Raw genomic sequence first — 14,418 nt, forward strand, 5'->3', positions numbered from 1 at the left:
CGGATAGTATAAGTGCTCAATAGGAACACCCTTGAGTTTAGTTGTCTAAATAAAAAATCGTGCCAACTTTAAGTGTCTCCGTATGTATTCCACCAAGTCGGTATACCTCGATTTTAAGTTTTTTGAAAGTTGAAGATGTTGTGATTTGAGCCGAAACGAGCAACCCACTCCAAGATAACGCCTTAGCTAGGACATGGGACCGAGAATCTATACTTTTTATGGGACCGGTAGGCTTCACTTGAGCTTTTTTCGTCAACAATTGGGGGGGAGGGGGGTTGGGGGGGGAGGGGGGGGGAATCGAGTGTTCTGTTCTGGAAAGGAAAGGGAAGACAACTTATTTAAGCATAACACCCTTTATTAAGACACTATATAGCATAATAAAGAGCGTTATATATATATATATATATATATATATATAATCTTTTAAAAGGACACTATATTTAAAAGGGCAATATAGCTGTTTTTACAATGGGAATTTTGAGGAACATTGACATTGATTACTGCACCATAAAAATTGATTGTCTTGTTGATAGCGACAGCTTACTTGCAAACTTCCAACTGTTGATGTCAGAGCTCATTTTTCCACGAATCAACGTCTGGAAACATCAAAATAGCAATATATCCTATGTATTATCTGGTTTGCAATTAAGAACAGGAAACTTAATGAAGTGTACATAGGCGATGTGCTTTCCAAATAGACAAGGTTAGAGAATGTTACGTCTCCCAGGGGTTTGTTGTTCTTGTTGTCGTAGAGAGTAGTAACAAAGACTCCTGACCAAAATGAAACACTGGCTCGCAGGTTCCAATAGACGAACTTGCACGAAGGGCAATATTTTTAAACTATATGAAAAAAGTTCTAGTGATCTCAAAGCAGCTCAAAAAATACAGAAACATATACACAGAAAATCTACAGAGTCTACCGGCAACTGATTTGCAGGAGCATTTGCATATTAACACAAGTTTGTCCTTGATGTTGGTCAGTACTCGAGTGTATGCTAACGTCAAATTCAATTCAACTTCCAAGGTCTCAATCTCACATTGAAGCATCCTTCACATCTTTACTCGGATTATATTTCTTACCCTCGCAACACTTTGGTAACATCGGCTAAAGCATTGCTGATTTAGTCTCCGTAAGGGTCGCATGATGCTAATGAAGCCATTTCAGTTTCGCATTCTCAGCAATGAGCAGACTTCAGAACTTTCAAATGGTGTCCCTTGCTAGGGAGGACTTACTCAACCTGCTTAATAGATCTTTCAAAATCACTCCAAGATGGACGGAGCATAGCAACAAATTCATAGATACAATCACTAGCAATGTCACAAAGTTGCCAAGTATTGGGTTAAGATATGATTCATAACAGATTTGTACATCAAAAGAACCAACTTTTTTGCTGATAAATCAGCAGAATCAACTTCATCATCTGTACTCGTGTATGTTTCGTCATGTCATAAATTGACGGAGCATGCTCTCAGGTTAGATTAAGCAGTCATCCTTCCTAGCTCTTAGTACTCAATCTACAGATGCATTATGTTAAAGAAAACCTACTCTAGTTGTAGGTTTGCTTAAAAAGCTCGACTTACAAGCATTATGAGAACTTATAACCTCCATACAACTATCAACACATGCTGTCTCTGATTGCTTTGACATGGTCATATCCTTTACAGGATTTCCCCCACTAGCTAAATTTGAGTACTGCTCATTCTTGACAATTCTATGTTGATTCAACGAATAGTCATCTGACTTGGGAGGAGACCAATCATTTTCCGCTGAAACATTTGGGAAAATATAGTTACTTTATACAGATAGAAAAAGTAGAAATGTGTACAGCAAGAAAAGGTGCAAATTGCTTAGCTAAAAATGGTGAGTTAACCTGTCCACTTATTGTAGCAAATTCTATTTTTCTTTTTCTGGTGATAAGTACTTTAGTACTATCTAATTGCATTAGCTACCTCCTGTTCTATGTAAACCAAGGGGTTAAGTAATTCTAAAGTTTTCCAATACAATTCTTTTCTTGGAGAGCAAAAGATGTATTATAGCTTTCTAAAAACTTGGTGGAGATCTTGCATACTTCCTCATCAAAGCAAGTTTCGGATTTGTTATATCCTTAGAAACATACCTTTCATGTATCTCCTGATCTCCTCTGGCTGCATGGCCTTCACCCCTTTCACTGTTCTGTTCAGAGACTCTGCCATTACCCTTCTGACTTCTGGCGGCGCATTGGGACAACCTTTTGAGGGCCCTTTTGGATCACCTCCAGCCAAATGCGCCTTAAGATGTGTAATTCCTCCGGAAGAAGATATGAAACCGCAATACTTGCAAACAGCCCTCTGCCTTTTTGCATCAACTGGTGTAGCATGTTCCCAGGCAGCATCAAGTGGCCTTCCCCTTCTAACAGATTTTTTTGAGGTATGTGCTGCTAATTTAAAGGAGCAAGAGGAGAATGTACAAACAACAGCATTCAGAAATAAATCTTAATTGACGGTGGGGGTATTTAAAAAATTGAAGGAAGAAAAAGAGCAAACAGTTAGCCTTCCTAACAAAGTAACATTAACAGAAACTTGTTATAGTAAAGGGGAAATTAATAATTATCTGTGATGGAAGCTCTTCTAAGATAAAGAAACACAGCCATAGCAAATTGTTCCCGTAACACAAAATTTCAGCAATACGAAGATACTAGTTGCAGGAAAGAATGCCACTTCCCATATGCAGTGCAATTAAAGGTGGTCAAAAGATCGTGAGCAAAAATCACAGATGTACAGCTGTGTAAACCCAACCCGGCTTCCCCCTCTGAGATACCAGAGAGACAGGAAAACAGGAATAGGGATAGGGAATATATTTAATTAAAATTAAGTAATTGGATAGACAAATCAAACAGCAAACTGAACTAATAAACAGGCCCAGAGAAAGAGTGAGAGCACATATCCATTTTCATGGGATAATCCTTTTCAACTTTTACAAGGACAATGAATTACTTTTAGATTGATACACAAAAGGAGGTCACAGGTTGAACCCTGGAAACAGCCTCTTGCATAAATACAAAATAAGGCTGTGTACAATAGACACAATGTGGTCTGGCCCAAACAAAAAAATAGAGTTCTGAGTCATACAGATTTTAAGCTAAGTAACAGGAAAGAAAAGGTCATCATGAAAAGTGAAAACATTTCAGTTTCTCTCATAACGATAGAAATAAATTATCTTTCTGTGGAGCAAAAGACTCCTGTCAAGATGTTACAATCTTCCACATTAGAGGATATTTAAAATCATCCACATTTTCAGAAACATACCTTCCATGTCAGTCCTGATATCCTCTAGCTGTGGTGCCTTCACCCCTCTTATAGTTCCTTGTAACCATTCTGTCATCACCCTTTTGACTTCAGGTGGCACATTTGGACAACCCTTTAACGAACCCGTTGGATCACCCCCACCCAGATGCGTCTTAAGATAAGTAATGCCTCCAGAGGAAGAGACAAATCCACAATACTTGCAAATTGTCCTCTGTTTCTTTCCATCTACTGGAGTAGCATGTTGCCAAGCATCATCAAGTGGCCTTCCCTTTCTAGCTGTTTTTGAGGTAGGTGCTGCTTATTTAAAGAAGGAAGAGGAGGATGTCCAAAGTAAAAGATCTTCACTTCACAGATTTGGGGAGGAGGATATTTAAGACAAAGAATAAAATGGAATAAAAAACAGAGGTCCACCTAGAACTGAATAAGTGCTAAAAGCAAGTTACAAAAGCAGAGAAACTAGTGAGCATGATGGAAGCGCTACAAAAGTTTAAAACAAACAATAACAAATTGGTAAGTAACCCAAATTCTTGAATTTTCTGTCTTTTAAAAAAATTGTTCAAAAGTAATCTTATCGATGTTGCATCGAAGGTGTTAATATACAATAATCATGTAATATACAAAGCCCTAAAAATCCCAAAATTTATAAAATTTTCATAACCACTATCCATGCAGACGGGGGTATTCATGCTACACGCCTACACATGGATACAAATCAAATAAAAAGGAACTTTTGACTTTGAACATGGATATTCAATTCCCTCAAGTAGGAGGAGACCAACCTTTATGACAGGGTGCCGATGCAATTTAAAGGGTTAGTAATCTTTTACGAGGAGAAAAGGTTGGTATAGACTAAACAATCAAAAGTAAAACACAAGGCTTATAAGGCACACATTCAACACTATGCCTAAAACAAACTTTTCTATTCCCCTCCGAGATAGAGTCAGAAAGAAACACAACAATAAGAAAAGGACAAGAATGTCAATACTGTTTCATGGAGATCTCTTTCAACTTCACATGGACAATCAATGAAGTACTGTAGATTCATATAGAAATGGAAAATGACAAGAAAGTCGGGGCATTTTTTAGGCCACATCTTTCTGAAACATTACCATTAGTCCTCCATGATCTAATTTTCTTTCTAACATTTTGGATTGACAGGAAGCTTTCTTGTTGTGAGATTCTGGCCCCACACCCAATAGCAACAACGAATGTGCTGAACTATTAGTGGGAGTAGAAAACTGTGGCAGCAGAACGGTTGGTCAAACTAGGTATTTAGTACATTGCTGGCCACGAACACCGTATTTGTTTACTTCTAACTGCTCTTCTTCCTTTTAGAAAGAGGGAAACGGACTAGCAAGATCTAACTTAAACACCGGAGCGCTGCAGCAAATTCCTGATTTCTAGTGAACTAAATCACATCGATGAAATGTCATTTTCAATTAGCTATGTTACAAATGTATTGAGTGATTAGTGAGCTCTCGTCGTGACTAAATGATCTCTTGCATGCTCCATTGTCCTTCAAAAGTCCTATTTGATATTTTCTCACATAGAAGCTTACAACCATTTAGATCTTCAGTTCTGCTTTTCCATCGTCTATCAATTTCTACTAGCTTTTTATTACTACATGTTTTCTTTTCACATGTTTTACTACTTCGCACTTTCTAAAAACTAGATTTCAGTGTAGGGAAAGGGGAATGTCAAATTCAGAAGATTGAGATCTTAATGCGGATAAGTTCAACAGGAAACACTAACAAATATCTGATGAATCACAATTGCAAGCATATTTCATTGTGAAGGACAAGAACTACACGTCACCTCCAGATGGCCCTAATTTTTCAAACTATAAAATGACCATAACTTCAGAGGATGAGGTGATCAGTTATGCAATGATAACTGAAAAGATCAAATCAGAAAAGAATTTTTTTTAAAAAGGTAATAAAATGAATTAAAACATCTTTCTGAACAATAGTGCGCAACATGTCCCATAGTAATATGTATCTTTAAACTTCAATTTAACCCAGTGTTATTAAAAGCGCTCGCTTCTCGCTTTAAGCGCTGAAGCGATGCGAAGCGTAGGGCTAGCGCTTTTCTGCTACAAAAGCAACTCACATTTAAAAAGCGCATGATTTTCTCGCTTAAGCGAGAAGCGCCTCGATGAAAAAGCGATAAAAAATTGTGCTTAAGCGAGCAGAAGGCTTCTGCTAGGGTTTTTTTAAAAATTTTGGCAAATAAGCCATCTGTTAACAAATAAACATACGCTCTTCAACGACTTCTTCTCCAGCGAACTCCAGCGACGACGAAGTCTCCAGTTCTCGGTAAGTTTCTTCGACGACTTCTTCTGTTCTTCTTCTTCTCTTCTTCTTTCAATTTTTTTCACTTTTTAAGCGCTGATTTTGTGCCCTAAACAACTTCTTCTTCTGTTCTACTTTGTGCTCTGTTTTCTGCTTTATCATCTGTTTTATGCTCTGTTTTCTGGTTCGTGTGAATTAACTGTTATGTTTTTTTTTTTTTTTGCTTATATGTTATTTTTAATGAGTTCTTAGCCATTTATCTATGCCTATTTTTTTTTTATTTATGTGTTAAATTGCGCTTCACATGAAAAAAGCGCGCGCTTCGCTTCGCGCTTCTCGCTTCGGTGAAGCGAGGCCTTGTCACGTTTTTGCACTTAACGCTTTCCAAAACACTGGTTTAACCGCTAGCATCTTCAAAAATATTTTCCTTTCAAGTAAATGTACACAGAGCAAATAAATATAGCTGAAATCCACATTATCTAAATATGTTGATGAAGGTGATATGTATTATCATGCATGGGTGAGCACAAGCAACCAACAAGTTTAGTTACTCAAAGACTTACAAGGGTCTTTCTTATTGGAGAATTCATTGCAACTTCCATCCTTCCCAATGACAACATCATTAGCTAACTTTGGGGTTGAAGCTTGTGTCACTCGGGTATTATAAATGAAACAATCATCGGATGAGTGTTGAGGAGGAGCTTGTCTTCCATTGAAAATGCCCCATAGATATAATTGACCCTCAAATCCTGCAAATTTAGTGTGGTTAGTTGAAACATGTAAAGAGCTTGTAGGCATTCAATAGTTTGGGATGGTAACAATTACTTTGATGCTTTTCTGGCAGTTGAGCAGAGGTAAAAATAAGGAGTTCAGAATCACCAACCAAGGCTTTTAAAGCAAAGTCGTAGTGTCTTAAATTGTACAGCAGATTGTCGAAAACCTGATCATCTCTGAAACACAAAATCATACCAAGATTAGAGGTGGTATAACAGGTGAAGCAGAGATATAGGCTAGGTTGGTTACCGCACCTGCCTTTAACTGAAAAGAAATAAATGGCAATATTATCATCAATCAGTTTAGAACTTTTAAAACTCTTAGGCCAGACATCCAGCCTGGGAAGCAATTCAAAACACAGAACCTCCGCCATCTCTTTAGCTTCCAGCCACACTTTTGCGCATGCTTTACTTGATAGATGGGCCGTAAGATTCAAACTCACTTTCGGATGGGAGATCATGAAACTACCCCTGTGAAATGAGAATAACCAGATTTTATACATAGAACTTAATGAGAACTAGTTGCAGCCTCCTCCAAAAGAGGTGAGAGGTAGGATGGAAAAATAATGATAAAGTAGTAGGGTTTGCAGTGTACCGCCATATGGTATCAGCAATAGGTTTTGCAGCCATGTCACAATTGTGAGCTGAGAGCACTAATCTTTACCAAGCAAACTTTCTTTCTTTCGATCTGTAAAGATTGTCTTTTTTCACTTCAACAAGCTTTCATCAGATGTCAACCATCTATACTTAACACCATAAGAGAAAAGGTCAACCATAATACAATCTCCACATCCTCATCTTTTCCTCTTTAATCCCGTCTGTGATTGTTAATATGCATAAGTTGATCAACTACTTTACTAAACCCAAGGCAAGAGAGTTAATCTCAGCTACCATAGAAAACAATGTTTTTTTTTGTATAAAGTATCATAAAAACTATGTTATACTGTCATCTTTCCTCTCTAAACATGTCGGCTTTATTTAGATTAAAAGATGTTTTCTGCAACAAAAAAAAAATACAACATAGGTGATGTTTTAAGCCTCAAAACTTAAGCAAAAGAAAAAGACTAAACATTTTCTTTAGTTATAACAAAAAAGGCCCAAAATAGCATATCAAGTATACTCTTGCGGATGAAAGTAGAAGATTACCAATCTATGATATTTTGTCTCTTGTTTTCCTTTTCCAAAATCTAAGTCATGAAACCCATTTACTTCTATTTTCTTCTTCCTCTGTGCATTGCATAATTATAGTACCATAAAAAAGAGGAAATTGATCAGGATAGTTTTAGGAATAAGAAAAAACATAAACTTGAGAAATACAAGTATTATTATTTACAAGTAGTATATTAAAAAGAAGACAAAATTTTCACCTGATTCAGCAGAGTTAAGAAAGAAGTTGTCCAACTGATGATGAGCTGGGGAAATGGGTGAGTTTAGAGAAGTTTTGGGGGTTATAGGGTTTCCAAAATCATTTGCATAAAATAAAAAGGGGAAAATGGGTTTCAGTAATCGGTAGACATATATTATACACCAAATTTCCCAATTACACCTGTAGTGGCGATGATGCCTCCCCACTCCCCCCCACCCCCCACCCCTCGGGGGGAGGGTCTTTTTTTTTTTTTTTTTCCTTTTTTTCCTTTGCTCTTTCTCTTTCTTTTTCAAACAAATAAAGTACTCTTCCTTTCTTGACTTGTTTTTTTTTTTTTTTTTTTGGTTTCAAGGGGATAGCTCAAAGGTAATGGAAAATAGGAGGAGAGGATCATGTAAAAATCAAGTTTTTTAAGCTATGAATTTTTGTTTGTAGATCTTTAAATTAAAATTAAACCAAAATAAAGGTGTTGTGTTTTTTATTATTTTCAACCTCAGGAATATCAAGTGTATGTCAACCTAAAGTTTCTTTAGTAAGTATATAAGTATACTGAAATTAAACCTTTTTTTGTCATGTCTGGTATATATAGTTGAATTTAGGGAAACTTACACAAATGTCTCAAATAAGTCTCAACTTACCAACCTCTAGCCATTAGTCGTACACTTACCAAAACTAGTCAAGCACATATAAAAATTGAAAAACCAAATAAAATAAGGTTCTTTCTCTCAAAGAAGCACATGCAAAAATCACTTTCCATATTTTTAAGTATGATTAGCAACATTAGATGAAAGACGAAAAAGAAACTTCATGGATGAGGTAGCAAATAAGGTGATGAAATACAAAAAAAATGCAATATTCTAAAAATCTAAGCAAAAAAGGAATTTTTCAATGGGCATTGTTGAAATTCATTGAAAACATATAGATAAGTCAATACACAACATTTGAGGAAGATTAGAGGTGATTTGGACTGGTTTTGTATCAAAATTCGTAATTAAATCGAGTTCAAAAAATTCTTCTGCGACACATGTATCAAACATGTATCACGCATGTATCTCACACACGAGTATACATGGATATACATGTGATACATAATTGATACAAATATGATACGTATGTGATACACAAATGATACACATATGATACACATCATTTTTTCATGTTCAGTTTTTACTTCGAATTTTTAATTCAAACCACCTCAAAACTTCACCAACTCATCCCAAAACTGAGATTCAAGCTCCTTAAGATGTTTCCAATGTATTCTAATAACACTCACTCAAAAGAAAGCAAAAATTTATCATTTTTTTTTTTGTTACATATAACTAATTGGCTAATATTAGTAATATTTTATGAATTGACCATTTTGTAATGAGCTACTTATAAATGGACATAGCTGTTAATTTCCCTTGAATTTATTAGTTCACTATCTCACTATAACTGAGTATACACTGATTTAAAATTGAAAAAATACATGTCAAGAATGTCATTTTTATTTGAAACTAAAATCATCTCAAAGAAAAAGACATTTTCTCTCACTTTATATATAGGTGAACTATTAATTTAAATCTATCACTATAAATGGTTCAACATAAATCATTTTTCGCATGTGTAAAAATATTTGTAATTAGGGGTGTGTTTGGTACGAAGGAAAATATTTTTTGGAAAATGTTTTTCAATTTTCTCATGCTTTGTTGACTTAAATATTTTGGAAAATATTTTCCTCATCAGCTCATTTTCCTCTAATTTGAGGAAAATGTTTTCCCTATCAAGAGAAGGGAAAACATTTTCCAAAACTCTTTTCCAACCTTCCTCGCATTCCCCATCCCCACCAACCCACCCCCACCCACACCTCAACTCCACCCACCCCAATCCCACCCACCCCACCCTCGCTCCACCCCCACCCCCGCCCTAAATAGAAATATTATTAATAGTACTTTCTTTTCATGTTATAGATAGAGTATTTTTATTAATTTCAACAAATGAGTATTTTCTTTTCGCGATACAATTTTTTTTTTCTTTTCATTTTAACAAAAAAGTACTTTCTTTTCATGATGTAGAATAAATATTTTCTTTCATTTCAATAAAATGATGTAGTAAAAAGTATTTTCTTTCATTTCAACAAAATAATGTAGTAAAAAGTATTTCTTTTATTTCAACGAAAAGAGTATTTTCTTTTCATGATGTGGAAAAGTATCTTTTTTAGTTACGGAGCACAAATTTCAACGTAGCTTTTACGTAACAAATTAAAGCAACACATTAGTTCCTTTAGGTTTGTATGAATTTTTAGAAGAATAATTAAATTCTTGAAGAAAATAGGGTCATGAAAATGTTGCGTATTTAAGGGGAAGGGGGGGGGGGAGGGGGGGAGGGTGAAGAGCACATAAAAAATAGGGACTTGGGGAAAGGGGGGAGGTGGGTGGGTGAGGAGAGTAGCATAAAAAATTATTTTCCTAAAAAATATTTTGTACTCTACCAAAACTAGAAAATATTTTCCGGAAAAAAGTTTTCACTCAACAACCAAACAAGGGAAAATAAGTGATAAACCCACTCATACATTTTCTAAGATAACATTTTCCATGGAAAACATTTTCATTCGTACCAAACACACCCTAGGAGTCCATTTCAAAGTCAAAATCATTATGAACTTGCCCAAATCCAATGGAAATAACTGAATAGCTACATATGGTTTAAGTGAAACCTTAAGAATTAGTATTTCGTTAGTAGCTTAATTGCATATGACTATCTTCTTTTTACCTTACAAAAAGTTGTAAATGAATCAATTATTTGGTTAAAATGCCCATTGTTCTCCCTTCAAAAAAGAATCTTCCATGTTTAGCAGAAAACAAGTGTACAGCATAATGATAACAGCAAAAATATACTTGAAGCATTGTCTATCACACACTATTTGGCACAAGCTCAAAGTAATTATTGACTTTTGAAAGTCCTAGAGTCTCAACAAAGCAAAATTTCAACTAATAATATCTGCACTACTTGTTGCAAAGATAAGTACAATTCAACTATTGTAATTCAATGTAGCAAGTATTCAGAAAACTAGTTCCTGCTAAAATGAGTTGTTGGAGTTGCCCATGGGCTATCCTCCATTTTTCCAGCACAATTCATGATTTCTTCACATCCCTCTGGTAAAACAGATTGAATTCTCACAGTTGGTTTCTTTGGAGGTAAGATGGGCAGTGGAGCTTCATCTTTAAGCATACGGGCAACTTCCCTCATTCTCGGCCTCTTCTCCTGATTAGGGTGCACACAAGAAAGTCCCACGACGAGCACCCTATCCATCTCGTTCTTCTGAAATCGTCCCTTCAGTTTCGGATCAGCAGCCTCAGTTATCCTCCCCTTTTCCCACAAATCCCACACCCAATCAGTAATCAAACCCCCACATTCATCGATAGGCTTTCTCCCCGATGCTACTTCTAGTACCACAACACCAAAGCTATACACATCCGTTTTAACAGTTGGAACGCCAGAAAAGACGTATTCAGGAGCTAAATATCCCATTGTTCCAGCTGGTACAGTAGCATCCCTTGTCCTAGAATTATCAAACACTTCAGCTAAACCGAAATCCCCAAGCTTAGCATTGAACTCAGCATCAAGCATTATATTACAAGTCTTCACATCTCTATGAATTATCTGATTCTCACATTCTTCATGCAAATACACCAGAGCAGACGCGACGCCAAGAACTATATTCAGCCTTCGCTCCCACGTCAGAAACTTAGCAAAATGCGAGTGTTCGTGTAGGATTTTGTTAAGGCTACCATTAGGCATGAATTCATAAACTAAAACCAACTCATTCCTCTCACAACACCATCCTTGGAGCTGAATCAAATTCTTGTGTCTTAAGCAGCCAACCATAGAAGCAAATTCAGTATTAAATGGAATATGTGAAGGACCTAATCTAGTCCCTTGAACAAATCTCTTAATAGCAACAACTCCTTTAGAAGGAATATCTCCTTCATATACAACAGCAGATCCTCCTTCACCAATTATCCTTTCATTATTAAATCCTTCTGTGGCTGATTTTATTTCAGATAATGACAATCTTTGAGGCACTCTATTTCCTTGTAATCTACACACTTGGCCTTCATTTTCCCCTCTACTACCATCCCTTTTTTTTCTCCTTAACACAAAAACAGACACAATAGCCAGAATACCAACAACAAGTGTAACAACTGCAGCTAAGCCACCATATACAAAAATCAATTTCAGTAAACTTTTACTATGATGTGGGGCAGAAAAATGCTCACCAATTTCCTCAGGAAAACACATCAAGCAATCTCCTTCATCGGATTGATGATCCCAAGACGTTTGAGACGAAAGCAATCCGAACGTTCTGAATCGCCAACGATAAATGCTGTAAACTGCAGAGCCTTTTGCAGTGAAACCAATTCTCATAAACTCCTTCAACTGATTGGAAATGTCAATTTTAGTAGCGAGAACAGGATTAAAAGGCCTAATTTGCATTTCATAACCAATCCAAACTCTCATCATTTTTTCAGAATCTTTATACTCAATCCAAGCCGTCAATTCTTTCCCACTTTTCAAATCAACATCAGCAGAAGCCAAAAACTTAACTTCTTTAACACCAATACCAATATGATTATCGTTTGTATCAAATTCCACGGCCAAGAATGAATCTCCCATGTCAGAATCTTGCTTTGGAAGACCCATGTAACCATTAGAGTTGGTCAAAGAATCAACATCAGAAGTGATCAAAAAGGCAAAGCCATCACCAAAAGGGCAAGAAGGGGTAGTAGGGAGAATAGTAAAAGAGAAAGTGCATAAGAAAGAAGCAGTGTTATTTGTTAAAGAATCAAGAAAACGAATTGGGTAAACATAAAAAGCTCTACCAATGGCAGAAATGGAAGGTGAATTTGATGAACAGTTGCGTTGTTGAGTGAGATAAATGGAGTTGGTGGTGAAAGAAGCGTCACCGTAAAGAGTTACATTGTTAAGAGGGAAGAAAGGAGATGAAAGGGAAGGTGAATTGATGGTTAAGATGAGAAACAGAGTGACTGTTAAGAGTTTTTGCAAAGAAAAATGCATTCTTGACGATGAATTCTGGAAATTTGGTTAGTGCGTTTTTGCAGAGAGTTCTTGAATTTCAGGAAAAGTTTCGGTATTTGATGGTTTTTCTCCTGCAGAATTGCAAATGAAGAGAGCTCTGCAGTTTGCATCAACTGAGCGGGAGAGAATAGAACGGTTAGTACACTTTAACGGGTAAAGTCGGCTCGGGTCGGGTAGATATAGCTAAAATCAGGTGGAATTAAAACAAAATAGCCAGATTTAGAAGTGGTAATTGAAAAATAGTCACAATTTCAAAAGTAATCGAAATTTAGCCATTTTTCATGTAAAGATAAATCTGAACAAAAACACTATTCAAAATTTGGAAAATATTCCAGCATAATATACCGGAGTTCGAATTTTTTACATGTGAACTTTCAGCATAATATATTGGAGTTCCAATATAATATACTAAACTTCCAGCATAATATACTGGAGTTCCAGTATAACATACTGGAGTTCCAGAATATTATGCTTCCAGTATAATATACTGAAAATTCATACTCAGGTGCTTCAATCTCCAGTATATTATGCTGGAACTTTCCGTGTACTGGAGTTCCAGCATAATATGCTGTAAGTTCATACACAGGTGCACCGATCTCCAGTATATTATGCTGGAACTTTCCGTGTAGTGGAGTTACAGCATAATATGCTGGAAGTTCATACACAGGTGCACCAATCTCCAGTATATTATGCTGGAACTTTCCGTGTACTAGAGTTCTAGCATAATATGCTGGAAGTTCATATGTAGGTGCTCCAATCTCCAGTATATTATGCTGGAACTTTCCGTGTTGCAGCAAAATAATGACTATTTTTCAATAACTTTGCGAACGCTGGCTATTTTTCAATTATCAATCCGAAAACTGGCTAGCCCCTATTTTTTCACGCTAAAGTCAATTGGGATTTTAAGTACCTATGTATTTTGGTTATACTCTTTTTGTGAAAATATGTTGAAATCAAATTATATCCCTAAGAACATTTTTGAAAAAGGGGAAAAGAGTTGTTTGACATTAGTGCAGTCCTTCATTGGAATGTTAACTTAAACAAATCTTGAAAATATTAAGAGCCCGTTTAGCAAGCTACCAAAAACTAATTATTTTGAAAAGTATTTTTCGTGAAAGTACATTTTGGAGATTAGCAGTTTATGTTTGGCCAGTTCGTTTGAGAAATACTTTTTTGCGGCATTTGATAAACACATTACAACAACAACAACAACATAACCAGTAATATCCCACACCGAGAGGTATGGGAAGAATACTGTGTACGCAGACCATATCCCTACCTTGTTAGGATAGAGAGGCTATTTTCAATAGACCCTTGGCTCAGGAAACTTTTGAGTGTCGCATTACAATAAAGGACACTAAAGGTTTAGCTTACAATTAGCATTATTTAAAAAGAGAAATTAATATTATTTGTAAAAGAATTTAATTAATTTTTCATTTTTATTTAATTGAAGTATAACACATAAGATAATATATATTAAAGATTATAATCAATATAAAATACAAGTATATAAAAGCAATAATATTTATAGAAATATATGTGCTTACAAGTTACATATATGAAATGCTATCTATTCTTGAGAAAATAACAAACTAGGTAGTATTGCATTATGTCAATTATATTA

General features: G+C 35.7%; 2 protein-coding genes across 14 annotated transcripts; both read right to left on the minus strand.

Annotated features, from left to right (window-relative positions):
• Positions 1-660: 660 nt before the first annotated feature.
• Positions 661-8,050, minus strand: LOC109241810. Of its 13 annotated transcripts, none has more exons than XM_019408617.1 (9): positions 7,717-7,979; positions 7,496-7,576; positions 6,945-7,037; positions 6,605-6,820; positions 6,402-6,526; positions 6,140-6,325; positions 3,286-3,579; positions 2,118-2,417; positions 661-1,767 (listed from the first exon to the last, which is right to left on the minus strand). In XM_019408617.1, exons 3-9 carry the CDS (start codon positions 6,977-6,979, stop codon positions 1,532-1,534), a joined length of 1,392 nt encoding a protein of 463 aa, XP_019264162.1. In that variant the 5' UTR covers positions 6,980-7,037; positions 7,496-7,576; positions 7,717-7,979; the 3' UTR covers positions 661-1,531. The 13 variants fall into 13 exon arrangements, with proteins under 13 accessions (XP_019264162.1, XP_019264161.1, XP_019264155.1 ...); XM_019408616.1 differs by having other exon boundaries at positions 6,945-7,050; XM_019408610.1 differs by having other exon boundaries at positions 6,945-7,090.
• A 2,655-nt stretch (positions 8,051-10,705) lies between these two features.
• Positions 10,706-12,827, minus strand: LOC109241808 (L-type lectin-domain containing receptor kinase S.6). Its single transcript, XM_019408602.1, has one exon. It carries the CDS (start codon positions 12,771-12,773, stop codon positions 10,764-10,766), a length of 2,010 nt encoding a protein of 669 aa, XP_019264147.1. The 5' UTR covers positions 12,774-12,827; the 3' UTR covers positions 10,706-10,763.
• Positions 12,828-14,418: the final 1,591 nt, after the last annotated feature.

Source organism: Nicotiana attenuata, unplaced genomic scaffold (assembly GCF_001879085.1).
Source record: "Nicotiana attenuata strain UT unplaced genomic scaffold, NIATTr2, whole genome shotgun sequence".
In the NCBI taxonomy this organism is placed as follows: Eukaryota; Viridiplantae; Streptophyta; class Magnoliopsida; order Solanales; family Solanaceae; genus Nicotiana; species Nicotiana attenuata.

Coding starts and splice junctions, on each gene's coding strand:
- LOC109241810 (XM_019408612.1), bottom strand. CDS start 6,979: ATGGCTGCAAAACCTATTGCTGATACCATATGGCG. Junction 6,326..6,401: donor ACTGCCAGAAAAGCATCAAA/GTAATTGTTACC, acceptor CTAAATTTGCAG/GATTTGAGGGTCAATTATAT. Junction 2,418..3,285: donor TATCAGGACTGACATGGAAG/GTATGTTTCTGA, acceptor CCTTTAAATTAG/CAGCACATACCTCAAAAAAA.
- LOC109241808 (XM_019408602.1), bottom strand. CDS start 12,773: ATGCATTTTTCTTTGCAAAAACTCTTAACAGTCACTCTGTTTCTCATC.